Source organism: Dipodomys spectabilis, unplaced genomic scaffold (genome assembly GCF_019054845.1).
Source record: "Dipodomys spectabilis isolate Male_0828 unplaced genomic scaffold, ASM1905484v1 ptg000360l, whole genome shotgun sequence".
Lineage (NCBI taxonomy): Eukaryota > Metazoa > Chordata > Mammalia > Rodentia > Heteromyidae > Dipodomys > Dipodomys spectabilis.
Window position 1 is genome coordinate 1,138,122 of NW_024871037.1, and position 20,978 is coordinate 1,159,099.

General features: G+C 48.2%; 1 protein-coding gene across 5 annotated transcripts; it reads left to right on the plus strand.

Moving 5' to 3' along the window:
- The first annotated feature begins 2,994 nt into the window (after positions 1-2,994).
- Cdc25a (cell division cycle 25A) lies at positions 2,995-20,722 on the plus strand. 5 transcript variants are annotated; one of them, XM_042666024.1, is made up of 15 exons: positions 2,995-3,388; positions 4,448-4,524; positions 7,201-7,243; positions 8,408-8,444; positions 9,498-9,599; positions 12,184-12,303; positions 13,115-13,246; positions 14,122-14,196; positions 15,394-15,567; positions 15,682-15,780; positions 16,613-16,675; positions 16,770-16,868; positions 17,842-17,972; positions 19,440-19,551; positions 20,524-20,722. In XM_042666024.1, exons 1-15 carry the CDS (start codon positions 3,207-3,209, stop codon positions 20,662-20,664), a joined length of 1,587 nt encoding a protein of 528 aa, XP_042521958.1. In that variant the 5' UTR covers positions 2,995-3,206; the 3' UTR covers positions 20,665-20,722. The 5 variants fall into 5 exon arrangements, with proteins under 5 accessions (XP_042521958.1, XP_042521960.1, XP_042521959.1 ...); XM_042666026.1 differs by having other exon boundaries at positions 13,175-13,246; XM_042666025.1 differs by having other exon boundaries at positions 9,501-9,599.
- The last annotated feature ends 256 nt before the right edge of the window (positions 20,723-20,978 follow it).

Below are 20,978 nucleotides of genomic sequence, written 5' to 3' on the forward strand. Positions count from 1 at the left end.
AAGCCAGCCTGGGCAGGAAAGTCTGTGAGACTCTAATCTCCAATTAAACCACCAGGAAACCGGAAGTGGCGACTGTGGCTCAAGTCCTCGAGCTCTATAGCCTTGAGCTGTAGAGCTCAGGGACAAGGCCTAAGCCCAGACTTCAAGCCCCACAACCAACAATAAATAAATAAATATTTAAAAACAAAAACAGAAATGGGGCTGTGTTTCACAGGGTTGAGCAATAGCCTTGAGGGAAAAAGCTAAGGGACATTACCCAGGCCCTGAGTTCAAGCCTCATAATAGCACAAAAAAAAAAGGGAGCGGGGCTGGGAAGGTGGCTCAGTGGTAGAGTGCTTGCCTTGCATGCCTGAGGCCCTGGGTTCGATTCCTCAGCACCACATAAGCAAAAAAGAAAAAAAAAGCCGGAAGTGGTGCTGTGGCTCAAGTGGTAGAGCGCTAGCCTTGAGCTGAAGAGCTGAGGGACAGCGCCCAGGCCCAGAGTTCAGACCCACGACTGAACCCAAAAAAAAAAAAAAAGGAGCAAGACTGAAAGAGACTGATGGGAGGGTGAGCCTAAATGCATAAATGGACATAATAAATGTGAGAAGAGCCGGTGCCAATGGCTCACACCTGTAAGCTTAGCTACTCAGGAGGCTGAGATCTGAAGATCATGGTTCAAAGCTAGCCTGGGCAGGAAAGTCCTTGCGACTCTTATCTCCAAACACCTCTAAAATACAGGAAATGGTTCTGTGGCTTAAGTGGTAGAGTGCTGGCCTTAAGCTGAAGAGCTCAGGGACAGCACCCAGGTCTAGAGTTCAAGTCCCACCACCAAAAAAAACCCAAAAACCTGAAAAGCCACCTAAAGCACAATCTTAACAAGCATAGTATATTTTCCCTAAAAACAATGTCAAAAAGACAATTCCTTTTACAGCTAAATTGCTGCACCTTTCCCCATTTTATAATTTTAAAAGCCACTATTTTTTATAGCCCTCTATAGCCAGGGCTCTAAAAATAAATAGTCACCTATAAAACAGGAACCGTTTCTCTCCCAGAGAACTGTTAAAGATCAGATGACGTCAATCAGGGAAGGCAGCAGCTGGGTGCCAGTAATTCTAGCTACTCAGAAGGCTGAGATCTGAGGATTGAGGTTGGAAGCCAGCCTGGGCAGGAAAGCCCATGAAAACTCTATCTCTAGGTAACTACCAAAAAGCTAGAAATGGAGCTGAGGCTCACATGGTTGAGCACTAGCCTTGAGGAAAAAAAGCTAAGGGACAACACCCAGGCCCTGAGTTCAAAGTCCAGAACATACACAAAACACACACATACACACACAACACATAAGCCATTTGTAATAGTGTCGGGCATAAACCCTACTTAAGTGTTAGCTATTATTTTATTTCTTTACTAGTTTCTCCCAGTAGGGTGAAACAGGGCGGAAAAGAAGGAATAATTCTGAGAACATATATAGTAAGAGCAAAAATTACTGAAGGATGTAGGACAGGCTGTATTGGTAGGGCTCATGTCCTATGTCCAAAAGGTCTGTTAATTCTGGTGGTCAGGAATCTAATCCTCCTCTTCCTCCTTATAAAGTCACAGCCCAGGGGCTGGGAAGGTGGCTCAGGGGGTAGAGTGCTTGCCTGGCATGCATAAGGCCCTGGGTTTGATTCCTCAGCAGCACATAAGTAGAAAAAGCTGGAAGTGGGTGCTGTGGCTCAAGTGGTAGGGCGCTCGCCTTGAGCTGAAGAGCTGAGGGACAGCGTCCAGGTCCAGAGTTCAAGCCCCACGACCGACCAAGAGAGTAAATAAAAGTCAGATCCCAGTCAGCCATCTCGGATGGACCTGTGGGTTTCATGCTTGTAATGCAGCACTCAGGAGGTTGAGGTCTGAGGAATCTGATCCTAGGCAAGCTGGGGGGCTAGATGACAAAACCCAACCTCAAAAACAAAGCAATCAAAACCCAGCAGGTCTATTTCCAGCTCCCATATTCTGGGGTCTGGTTACCAGTGTGCATTAGTGGGGGCGGTGGGCCTAAATCAGGACAGGAAAACCCGACCTGTGAGTGTGGCGAGAACTACAATACCCAGCATGCAGCGGGGTGAAAAAAGGAAGGTGTGGGCGGGGGGGGGGAGGAGAAGCCTTCTTCCGCCGCGACTAGCAGGTGCTGCTGGGAGTTTCATTGACACCCCCCCCCCCCATCTTTCCAGCTCCCACCCACCTCCTCTCAGCCCCGTTCACTCCCTCGGACCTCCCCTCCCCACACACTCCACCCCTTCCCTTTTTTTGTGTGTTGAGAGCGGGTGAGAGAGAGAGAGAGACACCCCCCCCCCCCCCCCCCGGCAAAGCCCGCGAGCTGCTTCCTCTTCCCGTCTCATTGGTCCAGCCTACCTGTCACTCCGGGAGCTGAGGAGCGAGATGCTGTCTCCTGATTGGTGGGTTCTGTTTGGCGCCAACTAGGCCGGGGCGGAGTGGGCGGGGCGACGAGGGTCTCTCCTCGGCGGGTCTGTCGCTCTCTCCCCCGGTCCCCCCCCCACCCCGCCGCCACTCCCCGCCCCCTCCTCCGGGGGGAGCCGAGCTGTTTTACCGCGAACTGAGCCGCTCGGGGCTGGGACCTCGGTGAGGGGCGGGGGTGGGGGGGGACCGGAGGGGAGGGTCGAGCCGGGTCCAGCGGGGCGGGCCCGGGAAGGACAGGGGGAGGCGCGGCCGGCGGGAGAGCACGGCGGCCCTTCCTCACCGCCGCGGCGGATTTGATCTTCAGATTGCTCCCCCCCCCCCCCACACTTCACCCCCCTCCTCCTCCGCCGGACACCCCCCCCCATACACACAGGTGGAGGTGGTGCTGGCGGGGCCGGTGCTCGGTGGGTGCGGAAGCTTCTGCTTGAGGAAAGCCGGGCATCGCGCTTGGGATCCCCGCGGCTTCCCCCCCATCCCCTCACTCCATCCTCCCCCCCCCCATCATCATCATCATCATCATCATCATCCGCCCGTCCGCGCCGCTTTGCCCGCGGCCGCCGCGTCCCAGAACCGCGGGGTCGTCGCGTGTTTGTGTTTGATCCCGCGGGCGGCGCGGGCGGCCGGGGGGGGGGCGCGCGTGTGCTGAAGCCGGTGCCTGCGGGGCGGCCGAGGTAGATCACGGAGCGGGACTCCTCTGGGGCAGAGCCCGGTGCCCCCCCCCCCCTCACCCCTCACCTACCCACACACCTTGATCCGCCTTCACTGCCGCCGCCATGGAACTGGGCCCGGAGGCCCCCCACCGCCGTCGTCTGCTCTTCGCCTGCAGCCCTCCTCCTCCTCCCCACCCCGCGCCGCAGGCCACGGCCCAGGCCTTGTTGGGCGCGTCTGCTGCTGGGGGGATGTCCCCTGTCACCAACCTGACCGTCACGATGGACCAGTTGCAGGGACTGAGCAGGTAAGATTTGGGAATGGGGGGTAGGGGGAGAAACAGGCGAGCGATCCTTTCCCCCCTTGGCCCCCCCGACATTTCCCTCACTGGGCTTTTTACCTGTGGGTCCTCGGGAAGAAATCAGATCGTGGGGAGCCCACCTCCGTCCTGCTGGAGAGATCCGGATGCTCCCCTCGAGAAGGAGTAAACTGGATCTAGTCAGGCCTTGCCATGTGCACCTTCTTCTTCTCCCTGGGAGGTCCGGAAGGTTCAGGTGGGAGAAAATGGTTCAGATCCTCTCCATGGGTTTATCCCTCAGCCCGAGTAAGACTTAAGTAGGGTCCCCTACTTGTGGACACCCACCCCCTTTTCAGACTGCTTTGTATGACTCCCAGTTCCTTAGACCAGGAAGCTGGTTTGGAAATGAATCCCTACATCTTCCCCCCACCCCTACCTCCCCCCCATACCCTACCTCCCCCCCATACCCAAACTGCGAGGCCTTCATTCCCCCCCCTCCCCCTTGGCTGAACCAACGCCTGAAAAATCTTAGTTTCCTGTGAGCTTTGTTCCTTCTCAACAAAGGGACCGGCGGCATTTTCCTGCCCCGCATTTGTGCAAAATCTACAAACCCCAGTCCTTGATGTCTACCCGTCTCTGCTTTCCTAAGGCCAAGTCCTTTTTACTTTTCCCTAGACTTTTTCTTCTTTTTTCCTATAGCAAAATACATCCCACCATATCCCAGCAAAAGCTACTTTTATGTTCTCAAACTTTGGGTATTTCACTCGCTGATCGCTGCCTTTGGAAAGCTAGAATTTCTAGTTCCATTTCCCCTCCACCTCTCTGTCAAGCACATTAATCTAGTGCTTTTGGGAAACCATACCGTAGCCTTTCAGTCTTACAATATGGCTAGGGCCAAGTCTATCCACTCCTTTCCTTTGCTCTCAGACATTACTCTGGGTAATGTGGGTGGCAAAGAGGGGTGGTGTGGTGAGGCCTCATAATGATCAAGGTAGGTGACAATGTGGTGTGTGTGACTTTCAACTGTCCTAAAAATTGCTCACGTGCAACTCTTTTTCTTGGTTTCAGTGAGTGTGAACAGTCACTGGAGGCAAAAAATAACAGCAGTCTTCAGAGAATGGGCTCTTCCGAATCCACTGATTCAGGTATTTTCTTTTCTTTTCATCTTGATCCTGTATTTTCCAGTGTGCTGTGTGGAGAATGATACTGGAGATTTTCTGAAAGAGATTTCTTCCAGGGCTGGGAAGGTGGCTCAGTGGTAGAGTGCTTGCCTTCCATGCGTGAAACCCTGGGTTCGATTCCTCAGCACCACATAAGCAGAAAAAGCCAGAAGTGGTGCTGTGGCTCAAGTGGTAGAGCGCTCGCTTTGAGCTGAAGAGCTGAGGGCCAGCGCCCAGGCCCAGAGTTCAAGCCCCATGACTGACCCCCCCCCCCCCAAAAAAAAAAAAAAAAAGATTTCTTCCACCTGGGCACTTATTTTTGGTGAATTGAAACACAGACAAGTCTTTGGAAGGTGTTGGGTGTTTGCTTGCTCATGAAGGATGAGTAAAATTCATTACATAATTGGCATTAAGGGCTAGGAATGTGGCTTAATGCTAGCATGCTTGACTAGCATATGTGAAGCCCTGGGTTCGATTCTTCAGTACCAGTGGCACTGTGGCTCAAGTTGTAGAGCACTAGCCTTGAGCAAAAGCAGCTCAGGGACTGTGCCCAGGCCATGAGTCTAAGCCCCACAATTGGCAAAAACAAAACCAAAAACACCCAAAACTGTCATTCAGAAAAGTATATGGGGTCGGGTAATTGGAAGTATAGTGAAATCTCAGTGTAGGAAATAATAGGCCATTGTCTTTCATTTTGTGCCATAAGTTCAAGTTATGGTGGGGTTGTACAGATAGAAATATGCCACAAAACCTTTTAGGTTTGAGGGCTGGGAAGGTAGCTCAGTGGTAGAGCGCTTGCCTTGCATGCCTGAGGCCCTGGGTTCGATTCCTCAGCACCACATAAGCAAAAAGAAAAAAGCCAGAAGTGGCGCTGTGGCTCAAGTGGTAGAGCGCTAGCCTTGAGCTGAAGAGCTGAGGGACAGCGCCCAGGCCCAGAGTTCAGGCCCCACGACCGGACCCAAAAAAAAAACCCAAAAAACAAAACCTTTTAGGTTTGAGAAGTATAAGAGCAAAAGCAAAAGTCGTAAACTGTAGTGTATAGGCTTGCCACCTCCCCCACTCCCATCCCCCCCAATCATGGGGCTTGAACTCAGGGCCTGTGAGCTATCCCTGAGCTCTTTTGCTCAAGCTAGTACTCTACCACTTTGCGCTAGAGGTCCACTTGTTTTCTGGTGGTTCATTGGAGATAAGTCTCAGAGAACTTCCTGCCTGGACTAGCTTCAAACCATGATCCTTCGATTTTAGTCTCCTTAGTAGCTAGGATTACAGGCTTGAGCCACCAGTGCCCTGCTCTACTTAGGCTTTCTTTCTCCTCTCTTCTGCTCCCCCCTCTCAAACACACATTCTCAGAAAGATCTTCCTTTCTGGCTCGTATGGTCATCCTCCTTCCTCATTAGTCAGGAGCTCTTTTTGCCAGTCCTGGGGCTTGAATTCAGGGCCTTTTGCCTCGTACTGTCCCTGAGCTTCTTGTGCTCAAAGCTAACTCTCTACCACTTGAGCCACAGCGCCACTTCCAGCTTTTTCTGCTTATGTGGTGCTGAGGAATCGAACCCAGGGCCTCATGCATACAAGGCAAGAGCTCTACCACTGAGCCACCTTCGCAGCCCCCAGCCAGGTACTCTAATCTTTAACTTTATGCAAAGCTACATAGACACAGACTGAATTGGTACCAGGCAGGTTCTAATGGGGCTGAGCCATTCTGAACTGGCATACAGTCATGCTGAGCAATGGGACAGTTACCTGCAGTCTTTGGTAAGTAGATATATTACTTGATATTTTGTTAAAGGCAGCAAATTTTTGTCTTGTACACCATATGAGTAATGAATTTGGGGGGTTTGTGTTTTGGCCAGTCCTGGGGCTTGAACTCTGGGCCTGGGCACTGTCCCTCAGCTCTTCAGCTCAAGGCGAGCGCTCTACCACTTGAGCTACAGCTCCACTTCTGGTTTTCTAGTGGTTTATTGGAGATAGGAGTCTCACAGTCTTACCTGCCAGGCTAACTTTGAACCGAGATTCTCAGATCTCAGGCTCCTGAGTAGCTAGGATTACAGGCATGAGCCACCGGCGCCTGGCTTAAATATGTTTTTTTATACACTCAACTTAGGATATGATTTGACAAAATACTTGAAATCAAAGTTATTCGAGGAAAAATCTGGTATTCTTTCCATGCTTGGATTTACAGAAAATTATGTAGGTCACCTACTTCTATCTGGATAAGTAAATTATCACGATTGGTAGTTTAATTCAAGTTTTCCTCAGGTCTTATTTCCCTTGTTGGTATTTGCCAGTTTAAAAAAAATAAACCCAGCCGGGGCGCTGGTGGCTCACGCCTGTAATCCTAGCAACTCAGGAGGCTGAGATCTGAGGATCGCAGTTCAAAGCCAGCCTGGGCAAGAAAGACCGTGAGACTCCTATCTCCAATAAACCACCAGAAAACCGGAAGTGGCGCTGTAGCTCAAGTGGTAGAGCGCTCGCCTTGAACTGAAGAGCTGAGGGACAGCGCCCAGGCCCAGAGTTCAAGCCCCACGACCGACAAAAAAAAAAACCCACTGTGTGGGAGAGGGAGGGAGAGGAAACCTCTGAATATACTATGAAAATGTTGCTTTTAATAACGAAAGAGTCTTTTGGGGAATAATTTCTGAGATATTTTTTCTCTCCCCACAGGTTTCTGTCTGGATTCTCCTGGACCCTTGGACAGAAAAGAAAAGTATATATTCACTATTTTAAAGTTTTCTATTTTTTAAGATAAAAATTCTAAACTCGGGGCTGGGAAGGTGGTTCAGTGGTAGAGCGCTTGCCTTGCATGCCTGAGGCCCTGGGTTCGATTCCTCAGCACCACATAAACAGAAAAAGCCGGACGTGGCGCTGTGGCTCAAGTTGTAGAGCACTAGCCCTGAGCTGAAGAGCTGAGGGACAGCGCCCAGGCCCAGAGTTCAGGCCCCACGACTGGACAAAAAAAAAAAAAAAATTCTAAACTCTTAACTGTATTATTATTATTACTTCTTTTTTGGAATTGATGATCAAACATAGGATGTTGCATTGCTAAGCACGCATTTTGCCACTGAACTATATATCCCAGTTGCAAAATTCTAAACTTTTACTGTTTGGGTTTTGTTGTTGTTGTTTTTTTGCCAATCCTGGGGCTTGAACTCAGGGCCTGGGCATTGTCCCTGAGCTTCTTTTGCTCAAGATTCCATTCTACCACTTGAGCCACAGTGCCACTTCCATCTTTTTCTGTTTATGTGGTACTGAGGAATTGAACCCAGGGCTTCATGCATGCTAGGCAAACTCTCTTACCATTAAACCACATTCCCAGCTCTGGCTTTTTTTGGGGGGCGGGGGGTGGTCATGGGCTTGAACTCTGGGCCTGGGCACTGTCCCTGAGCTCTTCAGCTCAAGGTGTTGCTCTACAATTTGAGCCACAGAGCCACTTTACCTCGCTTCCCTCCTCTCCCTCCCTTGGTTTATTGGAGATTAAAGTCTCCCAGACTTCCTGCCTGGGCTGGCTTCTAACTGAGATCCTCAGATCTTAGTCTCCTGAGTAGGATTACAGGCATAAGCCACCTATGACTGGCTACTTTTTTTCTTTTTAACCTAAAAACCTATGTTTGGGGGTACTTCTGGGACTAGCCAGCTTTAGAGCCTAGCATCTAGCCTAGCCTCTTGAGCCACAGCACCACTTCCAGTTTTCTAGTGGTTTATTGGAGATATGAGTCTCACGGACTTTCCTGCCCAGGCTGACTTTGAATCCAGATTCTCAGATCTTAGCCTCCTGAGTAGCTAGGATTACAGGCCTGAGCCACAGGCGCCCGGCTTATGTTTACTTTTTTATTTGCTTTATTCTCAGTTATTTTCCTTGATCTCATTACAGCCTTGAAAATCCCGTGAGGAGAATAAATTTCTTACCTGTAAGTTAATTTCATTGTTTATTTTGAGCTAATACCTGTTAATACCTTTTGTAGGCCCTCCTCCCCCCAGTCCCCAAGCTACTAGGTGACCTTCATAGGTGACCTCAGTTTAGAAAATGAACATTATTTTTCTGTACTCTCAGAGGCTACAGCGATTGCTTCTTTGGGACTTTGTCCTCTGTCTCTTCCTGGTTTTATCAAACCAGGAAGGGATTGGTTGAGCACTACAATTCGTGTTGAGAAAAAGGAAATAGACCTTTGTAAATTGGGTGCAAAGCTTTGTTGGGAGTACTTCTTTCTGTATGCTAGCTAGGTGGGGTCCTGTTGTGCTGTGTAGAAAGTTAAGCATTCCCACCCCATTCCACCTCTTTCAAGATCTGAATTTTTGCTGGGTATGCTAACACAGCACTTGAGAGGCTAAGACAAGTTAATCTGGAATTTGACATCAGCATGGACTATATAGTGAGTTCTAAGCTACCCTATACTACAGAGTGAGGCTTATCTCAAAACATTAAAGAACTGAATTTTCCATTGGGAATTTTTTCCCCCAGTCCTGGAGCTTGAACTCGGGGCCTATGCACTGTCCCTGAGCTTCTTTTGCTTAAGGCTTTCCCTCTACCACTGGAGCTACAGCACTACTTCCGGTTCTCTGATAGTTAATTGGAGATGAATCTTAAGGACTTTCCTGCCTGGGCTGGCTTTGAACCAGAATCTTCGGGTCTCAGCCTCCTGAGTAGCTAAGATTACAGGCGTGAGCCACCAGTACCTGGCTAACTTCTGGCTTTTTCTATTTATGTGGTGCTGAGGAATCCAAACCCAGGGCTTCATGCATGCTAGGCAAGCACTTTTACTACTAGGACACATTCCTAGTCTGCTTTTCATTATTTTTCAAAGAGGGTCTTGAATTTTGCCAGGCTGTCCTCAAACTGCCATCTAATCTGTTGTTGCTGAGTAGTTAGGGTTATAGGCATGAACCACTGTACCCAGTTCCCATTGAATTTTTCTTCACCTGCTCACTCAAATTTCCTTTTTCTTTTTTCCCCACTTTGATAGCAGAAGCTTTTGGGGTGTAGCCCAGCTTTGAAGAGGAGCCATTCCGATTCTCTGGACCATGACATTTTTCAGCTCATCGACCAGGATGAAAACAAGGAAAATGTGAGCATCACATCATTGTAGTAACGGGGGGGGGGGGGGGGGGGGGGGGGGGGAGTGGAGTCTGCCAAGTATCAGCAGTTTAGGAAGGACAAGGCTGGACTACTACAAGATAATTATGTGCATATAGACTATAAAATGGTACCTGGAAGATGTCACTCAGATTGTTGCTCTGGGAGATTGTTTGTCTAAAATGTATGCACAGAGGCTAGAAATGTGGCTTAGTTGTAAAGTGCTTGCCTAGCATGCATGAAGCCCTGGGTTTGATTCCTCAATACCACATAAACAGAAAAGGCTGGAAGTGGCTCTGTGGCTCAAGTGGTAGAGTACTAGCTAGCCTTGAGCACAGAGAGGCTCAGGGACAGAGCCCAGGCCCTGAGTTCAAGCCCCAGGACCAGCTTCCTCCCCCACCCCCCCCCACAAAAAAATGTTGTGGGGTGCTGGTGGCTCATGCCTGTAATCTTAGCTGCTCAGGAAACTGAAATCTGAGGATCCAGGTTCAAAGCCATCCCCAGTAGGAAAATCAATGAGACTTATCTGCAGTTAACCGCCAGAAACCTGGAAGTAGCACTGTGGCTCAAAGTGGTAGAGTGCTGCCCTTGAGCCAAAATGCTCAGGGACAGTGCCAGGCCCTGAGTTCAAGCCCCAGGACTGATTCCCCCCCCACCCCACTTCTCCCCACCCCCCAAAAGCCGGGCGGGGGGGGGGGGGCTTCTTGCTAGTGTTTGGAAGCTTGGAGCCAACAAATTCAGAGTAACTGAAACAGTGATTTTGAAGATGAGTTCCAGGTACACCTTAGCTGGTTTTCTGCTTCAGGCTACCTTTTCTAGCATTCTATGTCAGTCTTATTTCCCTATGTTTATTTTCTCCTCATTCCCTGCTAAAATGCCACAGCTTTTAATCTTTATAATCTTCCAGACTTAGTGTAAAACCAATGGCCTCCCAGAACTCACCTGGTTCTTCTGTTTGGCTCCTTGAGAAATGTCATGAGGAAGATAGATTCTTTGCCTTGAGATTTGGAGCAGTACACTGGCTTCTCCCGCCGCCCCCTACCAAATCCTGCAGTCCTGGGGCTTGAACTCAGCCTACATGCTGTCCCTGGGGTTTTTTGTGGTAGAGATGGTTGGACGACTAATGCTCAGAAAGTACTTCCTGTGTTTGTGTTGGCGTTCTAGACAGCTGGTTTTAATGCTTTATAAGTTCTTAAGTGAATAGCTTAGGATGGGGTGTATGAATACTTTAGATTTTTGAACTTTTTTTTTTTTTTTTTGTCAGTGCTTTGGTTTGTACTCAGGGCCTTTCTTTTTCATTTTTTTCTTTCTTTTTGCCAGTCCTGGGCCTTGAACTCAGAGTCTAGGACTGCCTCTGAGCTTGTGTGCTCAAGGCTAGTGCTCTATCGCTTTTGCCATTCATTTTTTGTTTTGTTTTGTGAGTCATGGGGCTTGAACTCTGGGCTTGGGAGCTGTCCCTGTGCTCTTCAGCTCAAGGCGGATGCTCTACTGTTTAAGCCATAATGCTACTTCCAGCTTTCTAGTGCTTTATTGCCAGGGCTAGCTTTGAGCCAGGATGCTTGGATCTCAACTTCCTGAGTAACTAGGATTACAGGCGTGAGCCACCAGCGCCTGGTGGGGCTTGAACTCTGGGCCTGGGCTCTGTCCCTCAGCTCTTCAGCTCAAGGCGAGCGCTCTACCACTTGAGCCACAAAGCCTCTCCTGGCTTTTTCTGCTTATGTGGTGCTGAGGAATCAAAGGGCTCCATGCATGCTAGGCAAGCAGTCTACCACTAAACCATGTTCCCAGCTCCTATTTTGTTTTATTTTTATTTTTATTTTTTGGCAATTGTAAGTCTTAAATGCAGGGCCTGAGTGCTGTCCCTGAGCTCTTTTGTTCAGGGTTAATGCTCTACCACTTTGAGCCACAGCTCCATTTCTAGTTTTTGAGTGGTTAATTGGAGCTGAGAGTATCTCAGACTTTCCTGCCTAGGCTGGCTTCAACCCGTGATCCTTAGATCTCAGCCTCCTGAGTAGCTAGGATTGCAGGTGTAGGCCACTAGCGCTCAGCAAGTGTGATTTTTGTTTAAGCAAACAAACAAACAGAACAATTTTCTTTGCATTGCTGTCAAATTCAGGATTTTTTTTTTTTGGTCAGTTGTGAGGCCTGAACTCTGGGTCTGGGCACTGTCCCTCAGCTCGTCAGCGCTAAGGTAGTGCTCTACCACTTGAGCCACAGCACCCCTTGTGGTTTTTTTCTGCTTATGTGGTGTTGAGGATTCAAGCCCAGGGCCTCATGCATGCAAGGCAAGCACTCTACCACTGAGCCACCTTCCTAACCCCTCAAATTCAGGATCTTGTGCATTACTATGCAAGTGCTCTCTAACCACCGAACAAACCCACCCCAGTCCTGGATGCTGCATTTGAAGTTAACTATTTACAAATCAGTGTTGGAATTTGATCAGAGATGAACTCTGAATTTGGAGGCAGTTCCTGAGGGTAATCAGTGCTCACACCTTTGTCTTCCCAAGTTATAACTGACTGAGGCTGGAGAGCTGGATTTTCATGAGCAGTAGATGTCTTATCTATGCCTTTCAGGAAGCGTTTGAGTTTAAGAAGCCCATAAGACCTGCCTCTCGTGGTTGCCTGCATGCCCATGGACATGACGAGAGCAAAGATGTCTTCACACAAAGGCAGAACTCAGCCCCAGCTCGAATGGTATGTGTTCTGCCCTTTTTTTTTTTTTGGCCAGTCCTGGGGTTTGAACTCAGGACCTGGGTACTGTCCCTGAGTTTCTTGTGCTCAAGGCTAGTACTCTACCACACGAGCCATAGTGCCTTTTCTGGCTTTGAAGTAGTTAATTGGAGATAGGACTCTCAACAAAGACTTTTCTGCCCGGGCTGGCTTCGAATTGAGATCTTCAGATCTCAGCCTCCTGAGTAGCTAGGATTACAAGCGTGAGCCACCAGCACCCAGCCTGCATGGTCTTTATCTTCAGTTAACCACTAAAATGCTAGACTAGAGGTGTTGTGCAAGGTCCTGAGGATAAACCTCAGTACTTCATTATAAATTTTAAAAAATCAAAACTTTCTCCTGCACAATGTATCCAAAGTGCTGAAGCATTTCCCAAAGAGTAATTTTGTTTGGAGAGAGTATTTGAAACCAGCTGAGGCAGGAAAGTCCATGAGACTCTTATCCCCAGTAAACAACCCAGAAAAGCTAGAAGGGGCGCTATGGCTCAAGTGGTAGAGTGCTAGCCTTGAACACAAAGAAGGCAGCACCCAGGCCCTGAGTTCAAGCCCCAGGACTGGCACCAAAAAACTTCTTTGATCGGTTGATGCTAAAATTTCCCTTCTATGTAAAATAGGGCATATAATACATGGTTGGAGTTTTTTAGTTGTTGTTTTTTTTTTTTTTTGGTATTGGGGATCGAACCCAGGATGTTGCACTTGTAAGGCAAATGCTTTGCCACTGAGCTACCTCCCAGCCCCGTAGTATGGTTTTTTTTTGTTGTTGTTCTTTCTTTTAGCTTTCCTCACATGAAAGAGATAGTGAGCCAGGGAATTTTGTTCCTCTTTTTACACCCCAGTCACCTGTGACGGCTAGTTTGTCTGATGAGGATGATGGCTTCATGGACCTTCTTGATGGAGAGAATCTAAAGGTAGTGTGTGTGTGTGTGCGTGTGTGTGTGTGTGTGTGTGTGTCTCCAGGGCTTGCAAAAGCCAATACTTTTGTATCATTTTTAGTAAGAATTTATTGGCTACTGGCCTGAGCAAATCAGAACTTAAGTGGATTTCAAAAGAAGACCCACATGATCCTTCTTTTCTGAACAGAGGTGTACTATCCATTAAGTACTTCCTCTCTTACCCAGGCCTGTCTGGTGTTCCTCAGGTAGAATTATATATAGGCCAAGTGCTGGTGGCCCACACCTGTAGTCCTAGCTACTCTGGAGCCTGAGAGCTGAGAATCATTGTTCAAAGCCAGCTCTGGCAGGAAAGATCATGAGACTCTTCTCTCTAATAATCCACTCAGAAAACTGGAAGTGGTGCTATGGCTCAGGTGGTAAGAGTGCTCGCCTTGAGCTGAAGAGCTGAGGGACAGCACCCAGGCCCGGAGTTCAATCCCCACGACCAGCAACAACAAAAAAGAATTACATGTATAGGAGCTGGGGGTTTAGCCCAGCAGAAGGGCGCCCGCCTGGCACGCGCAAGGCTGTGGGTTCGGTTCTCAGCCCTGGTTTTAAAAAAAAAAAAAAAAAAGACACATAAAGAATTACACGTATAGCATTTAAGAGTGGGGGATGTCTAGCCCATAGTCCAGATTAGGACCTTGAAATCACTTGGTAGAGGATAATATAGACACATAATGTTTCCCAATGGCTACCCTTAGCCCATCTGCCAATATCGATCTTTGTATATGGCCCATAATGATGTTATAAATATCCAGATGGTCCTGGGCAAAGGGCTGGGGGAGGTTCCCAGCCTTTGGCCTGGTCTCTTATTGGTTACTTCAAAGCCATTTTTCTCTTTTCTTTAGAACAACGAGGAGACCCCGTCGGGGATGGCAAGCCTCTGGACAGCTCCCCTGGTCATGAGGAGAGCTACAAATATTGTAAGTTATTTAGGGGGTGTCTGGACGGAGAGTAGTTGAAGCACTGGATAAGAGTTGTGTCCTTTGCTAAGTACAGCCTAAGGCTGACTGGAATGGCGTGACTGTGACTTGAAAACCTCTGTTTTACACCCAGGATGTGTTTGTGAGCCTGATGTTGCACGTGGTCTGTGCACGTTTTTTCCAGTCTGTAAATAACCTAGCTACTCAGGAGGCTGAGATCTAAGGATCGTGATTCCAAGCCAGCCTGGGCAAAAATAAATCCCTAAGACTCTTTATCTCCAATGAATTTCCCACGAAAAGTGAGGAACAGAGTTGTGGTTTGACTGATAGAGCTCCATGACCTACTGAAAGAAAATTCTGAAAAAAATTCTAATTAATGGGTTTCATTTGGACATGTGCTTATCCCTCCCTATGGTGCTTATTGATGTTTATTTATTTTTGCTGGTCCTGGGGCTTGAACTCAGGGGCTGGGCACTGTAACACTTCCAGCTTTTTTGAGTAGTTTATTGGAGATAAGAATCTCATAGGGGCCCAGTGTGGTGGTTCATGCCTATAATCCCAGCTACTCAGGAGCCTGAGAGCTGAGGATGGAGGTTCAAAGCTAGCTCTAGCAGGAAAGGTTGTGGGACTTTCAATCTCCAATAAACCACTCAGAAAACTGGAAGTGGTGCAGTGGCTCAAGTGGTAGAGTGCTAGCCTTGAGCTAAAGAGCTAAGAGACAGTGTTCAGGCCGAGTTCTAAGCCCCATGACCAACAACAACAAAAAAAAAATTAAGAGACAGTGTTCAGGCCTTGAGTTCAAGCCCCAGGACTGGTGTAAAAAAAAAGCCGGGCACTGGTGGCTCACGCCTGTAATCCTAGCTACTCAGGAGGCTGAGATCTGAGGATTGCGGTTCAAAGCCAGCCTGGGCAGGAGAGACCATGAGACTCCTATCTCCAATAAACCACCAGAAAACCGGAAGTGGCGCTGTAGCTCAAGTGGTAGAGTGCTCGCCTTGAGCTGAAGAGCTGAGGGACAGCGCCCAGGCCCAGAGTTCAAACCCCACGACCGACCAAAAAAAAAGGGGGGGGGGGAGGGGGATGTAGAATAAATCCTAAATTTAGCTTTGATTTTTAACCCACCTAGGAGCCTTTGGTCTAATTTCTCTTCAGCTAAGTGGATTTTAGTACATGATGAATCTTGTCTTTCATCCTAAGGGCAATGGCTGCAGGCTATTTGATTCCCCTTCCCAGTGTGTCTCTAGCACTCGGTCAGCAATGAAGAGAACTGACCGATCTCAAGAGGAGTCTCCCCAAGGAAGCACCAAGCGGCGGAAGAGCTTGGCTGGAACTATTCCTGGAGGGTCACTTAATCCAGAGAGGACTCCTGAGGTTTGTTTTGCAAGTCCCTTCGGGCATGTTTCACCCGATTGTTTGTAGAAGTTCTAGACAGAATCCAGCTTCATTTTTTTTTTTTTTTCCCCTCTGCCTTTGATTTCATTACAGATTTTACACCAGTCTTTGTCTCTGACATCTTCCCCCAAAGGGACCATAGAGAACATCCTGGACAATGACCCCAGAGACCTTATAGGAGATTTCTCTAAGGTATTACTGCCAGCAGCTCTTGCTGATACATGGGGTGTGAGGACATACAACTCTTCACTCAGCCTTGCTCCAGTCTCAAAGTGGTTTGTGTTAAAAATAGGGCTGGAATGTGGCTCAGTGGTAGAGAGCTTGCCTAGCATGCATGAAGCCCTGGGTCTGATTCCTCAGGACCACATACACAGAAAAAGCCAGAAGTGGCGCTGTGGCTCAAGTGGTAGAGTGTGTTAGCCTTGAGCAAGAGAAGCTCAGGGACAGTGCCCAGGCCCCAAGTTCAGGCCCCAGTACTGTCCAAAAAAAGAAGAATAAAAATAGGGAAACAGCCAGGCCCTGGTGGCTCATGCCTGTCATCCTAGCTACTCAGGAGGCTGAGATGTAAGGATCACAATTTGAAGCCATCCCAGGCAGGAAAGTCCATGATACGGTTACAGCCAAAAAAACTGGAAGTTTAGTTGTGGCTCCTGTGGCAGAACACTATCCTTGAACAAAAAATGCTCTGTGTAGCTTAGCGCCTGGGCCCTGAGTTTAATACCCAGGATGAGCACAAAAAATATTAACAATAAAGTTGGGAACTGGTGGCTCACACCTGTAATCCTTAGGTACTCAGGAGGCTGAGATCTGTGGATCACGGTTCAAAGCCAGCCCAGGTATGAAAGTAATAACGGAATAAACTTGGTTTCTCACAGTTGGGTCCATTTTGATCTTTGAGCATATGGCTCTTCTTCATGTTGATGAGTTTGAAATAGAGAGCTACCCCCCACCACCAGGCAAACAGTATAAATATAACATGTAGTCTCTCAGAGTCTCTAAATAAGTATCTTTTTTTCTTTTAAAGGGTTATCTCTTTCATACAGTTGCTGGGAAACATCAAGATTTAAAATACATCTCTCCAGAAATTGTAAGTTATCTTTTGGGACCTGCCACCTCTGAAGTATCTGAATCCAGTTGTTCCTGACAGTACAAGTTGACCTTCTTCTGCTTTCTCTTCACAGATGGCATCTGTTTTGAATGGCAAGTTTGCCAATCTCATTAAAGAATTCGTTATCATTGACTGCCGGTACCCATATGAATATGAAGGAGGCCACATCAAGGTATGGATTCTTGAGATCTTTCTTGCTGGGCATAGAAGGAGCCATAGAGGGCTAGGAAGGTGGCTCAGTGGTAGAGTGCTTGTCTTGCATGCATGAAGCCCTGGGTTTGATTCCTCAGTACCACATACACAGAAAAAGCCGGAAGTGGCGCTGTGGCTCAAGTGGTAGAGTGCTAGCCTTGAGCTGAAAATCTGAGGGACAGTGCCCAAGCCCAGAGTTTAGGCCCCATAACCAACAAAAATAAGAATAGAGAGCCATAGAACAAGACCTATTTTTTTAAAAGTGAGAGGGTGGGATACATATATGTTATCCCAGCTGTTTGAAAGATAAAGACAGGACCAGCCTGAGTAAACTTAGCTTTAACCTTATTTCAGAAACAAAATATGTATAATTAAAAGGTGTGAGTTCGATCTCCAGTATTACAAAACAGGGGAGGGGGGGGGGTTGTTTAGTGCATATGGTAGTGATTGTTTTTGTTTTTTGTTTTCCTATCTTGAGACTGGGACTTAAACTCAGTAGGGTGTGTGTGTGTGTGTGTGTGTGTGTGTGTGTGTGTGTTTTGCTGGTTGTGGGGCTTGAACTCAGGGCATGGGCGCTGTCCCTCAGCTCTTCAGCTCAAGGCAAGCACTCTACCACTTGAGCCACAGCACCACTTCCCGTTTTCTGGTGGTTCATTGGACATAGGAGACTCACAGACTTTCCTGCCGTGGCTGGCTTTGAACCTCAATCCTCATATCTCAGCTTCCTGATCCATGTTTTTTTAAGAAGCTTAGATACAAAGATTTGATGCCAGGCACAGTGGTTCATACCTGTAATCCTAGCTACTCAAGAGACTGAGAACTGAGGATTGCAGTTTGAAGTCAGCCCAGGCAAGGTGCAGATTTGAATACCCCAAGCTCCCTACCGGGAAACTGGCAGAATCCCAAGCATGGTGAAACCCAAGGGTACTAAAGGAGGTGTGGTACCTTCACAGGGTGCAGTGAATTTACACATGGAAGAAGAAGTTGAAGACTTCTTGCTGAAGAAGCCCATCGTACCTACTGATGACAAGCGTGTCATTGTCGTGTTCCACTGCGAGTTTTCTTCAGAGAGAGGGCCCCGCATGTGAGTGCTTCTGAGCATGAGGCTTCTGGGGAGGAAGTCCCTCCCCCACACTGCTTTTGTGGAACATAGTGGTACGGTGTGTGGCTTTCCCGTGGAGCGTACTTCAGTGTATCGAGCAGGTCATTTCCCTGCTTCTGCCTCTAGGTACAAGACATACTTTATGTTGTAAAAGGTATTTGAGGGGCTGGGAATGTAGCTTAGTGGTAGAGTGCTTGCCTAGCATGCATGAAGCCCTGGGTTCGATTCCTCAGTACCACATACACAGAAAAGGCCAGAAATGGTGCCGTGGCTCAAATGGTAAGAGTGCTAGCAGCTTTAAACAAAAGAAGCTCAAGCATAGTGCCCAAGCCCTGAGTTCAAGCCCCAGGACCAGCTAGCATCAAAGAAAGAAGAAAGTATAAAAGTTTTTATCTTCGGGGCTGGGAAGGTGGCTCAGTGGTATAGCACTTGCCTTGTATGCATGAGGCTCTAGGTTCAATTCCTCAGCCCCACGTAAGCAGAAAAAGCCAGAAGTGGTGCTGTGACTCAAGTGGTAGAGCTCTAGCCTTGAGCTGAAGAGCTGAGGGACAGCGCCCAGGCCCAGAGTTCAGGCCCCACAATCGACCAAAATAAATAAATAAATGAATGAATAAATAAAAGCATTGGGCTATTTAATTTAAAAAAAAAAAAAAGTTTTTCTCTTCAATTAACAAGAAACCAGAAATAGAGCTGTTGCTCAAGTGTCTCCTGAGGTTAAGGACTTGTCCCTGTCCTAACTCCCATCTCCCATTCCACACCCCCCACCTTGTGTGTGTGACAGCAAGCACTCCACTATTGAACCATTTTCCCATTCCTGTGCTGTACATTAATATGAAGCTATTAATTGTATTGATTAACCTGTGAATGGCTACGTTGGAGCAAAGTCCCCATGTTCACTCATGAGCAGAGGTAGCTGATAACTTCCCTTTGCCTCTCCAGGGCCCGAACCTCTTGCCACACAAGCAAAATCAACCCCTAAACCTGTATGCATGTGGCCTGGGAAGGTGGCTTTAGTGGTAGAGTGCTTGCCCACCATGCATGAAGCCCTGGGTTCGATTCCTCAGTACCACATACATGGAAAAAGCCAGAAGTGGTGCTGTGGTTCTAGTGGTAGAGCACTAGGACATTGTAAGGATTTCAGCTTTTTTTAAATCCTACTTCTGAGCCAGGCACAGGTGGCTCATCTCTCTCATCATTGCTGCTCAGGAGGCTGAGATCTGAGGATCGCCATTCAAAGCCAGCCTGGGCAGGAAAGTCTGTGAGCCTCTTTATCTCCAACTGAGCCCCAGAAAACCGAACATAGTACTGTGGCTCAAAGTAGTAGAGCGTTAGCTTGAAGCAAAAAGCTCAGGGAGAGTGCCCAGGCCCTCAGTTCTTTTGCTGAGTTGTGTTTGTTTCTCTGTATGGGCAAAAACTAACCTGGCACTGGCCTTCCTTCTCCTTCACTAGGTGCCGGTATGTGAGAGAGAGAGATCGGCTGGGTAACGAATATCCCAAACTTCACTATCCTGAGCTATATGTCCTGAAGGGAGGATACAAGGAGTTCTTCCTGAAATGCCAGGTGAGATGGGGTCTCTGGAGAGCATGTCTGCACCCCTCAGTTGCGTTTTATGTTTTGCCAGTCTTGGGGCTAGAACTCAGGGCCTGGGCAATTGTCCCTGAGCTGCTTTTGCTCAAGGTTAGTGCTCTACCGCTTGAGCCACAGTATCATTACAGGCTTTTTCTGTTTATGTGGTACTGGAGAACTGAAACCAGAGCTTCATACATGCTAGGCAAGCACTCTACCACTAAGCCACATTCTCAGCCCACCTTTGTTTTGTTTTGTGCTAGTTCTGAGGCTTAAACTCACGGTCTGGGTACTATCCCTGAGCTTTTTTTTTTTTCCCTTGGTCATGGGCTTGAACTCTGGGCCTGGGCGCTGTCCCTGAGTTCTTCAGCTCAAGGCGAACGCTCTACCACTTGAGCCACAGCGTCACTTCCGGTTTTCTGGTGCGTAATTGGAGATAAGTCTCAAAGACTTTCCTGCCTTGGCTGGCTTTGAATCATGATCCTCAGATCTCAGCCTCCTGAGTAGCTAGGATTACAGGTGTGAGCCACCCGGCACCTGACTCCTGACCTTTTCTTTTCCTTTCTTTTCTTTTTTCTCAAGATTGTGCTGTGCCGCTTTTTTGTTGTTGGTGGTGGTGGTCATGGGGCTGACACTGTGGCTCAAGTGGTAGAGTGCTGGCCTTGGGCAGAAGCAGCTCAGGGATAGTACCCAGGCCAAGTTCGAGCCCCAAGACTGGCAAAACAAGCAAAAAAAAAAGTCTGTGAGACTCCTTTGTCTCCAGTAAACTACTCAGAAAAGGCCAGAAGTGGTGCCCAGGCCTTTACTTCAAGCCCCAGGACCAGGGCTAGTAATGTGGTGACAAGATGGCTATCTGCTTACCACAAAGAAAGCCCTGGAAGAACATGGTGTCTATCCAGGAACTGCACCTCTAGGCAAAGAGGGCCTGACAAGGATATCCTAACCTCCTTTTCTCGTCTTTTTTAGTCTCACTGTGAACCGCCCAGCTATCGCCCCATGCACCATGAAGACTTTAAAGAAGACTTGAAGAAATTCCGTACCAAGAGCCGGACCTGGGCAGGGGAAAAGAGCAAAAGAGAGATGTATAGTCGTCTGAAAAAGCTCTGAATGTGGTGGTAGGGTGCCGATGCCCCTCTCCCCTTTCCTCTTTGCTGCAGAAAACAAAACAAAACCTTGAACAAAAACCATCTAGCCGAGTGACATTGGGAGAGAGAGATTGATACCAGACTTCCCATACTCCCTGGGCAATCTGCTGTGTTGCACCTCTTAGCCTATCCCTATAAGATGCCCATTAGAACCGTCTGCCAGGGCTGTGAGTGCCACAGGCCCAGTCCCGGAGCTCCATTTGCCAAGCTCCGTCACCGTTTTGGGTAAAGCATGAGAAGAAAAGCAACCAAGAGAGATGCTACTGCGGCTGCTAG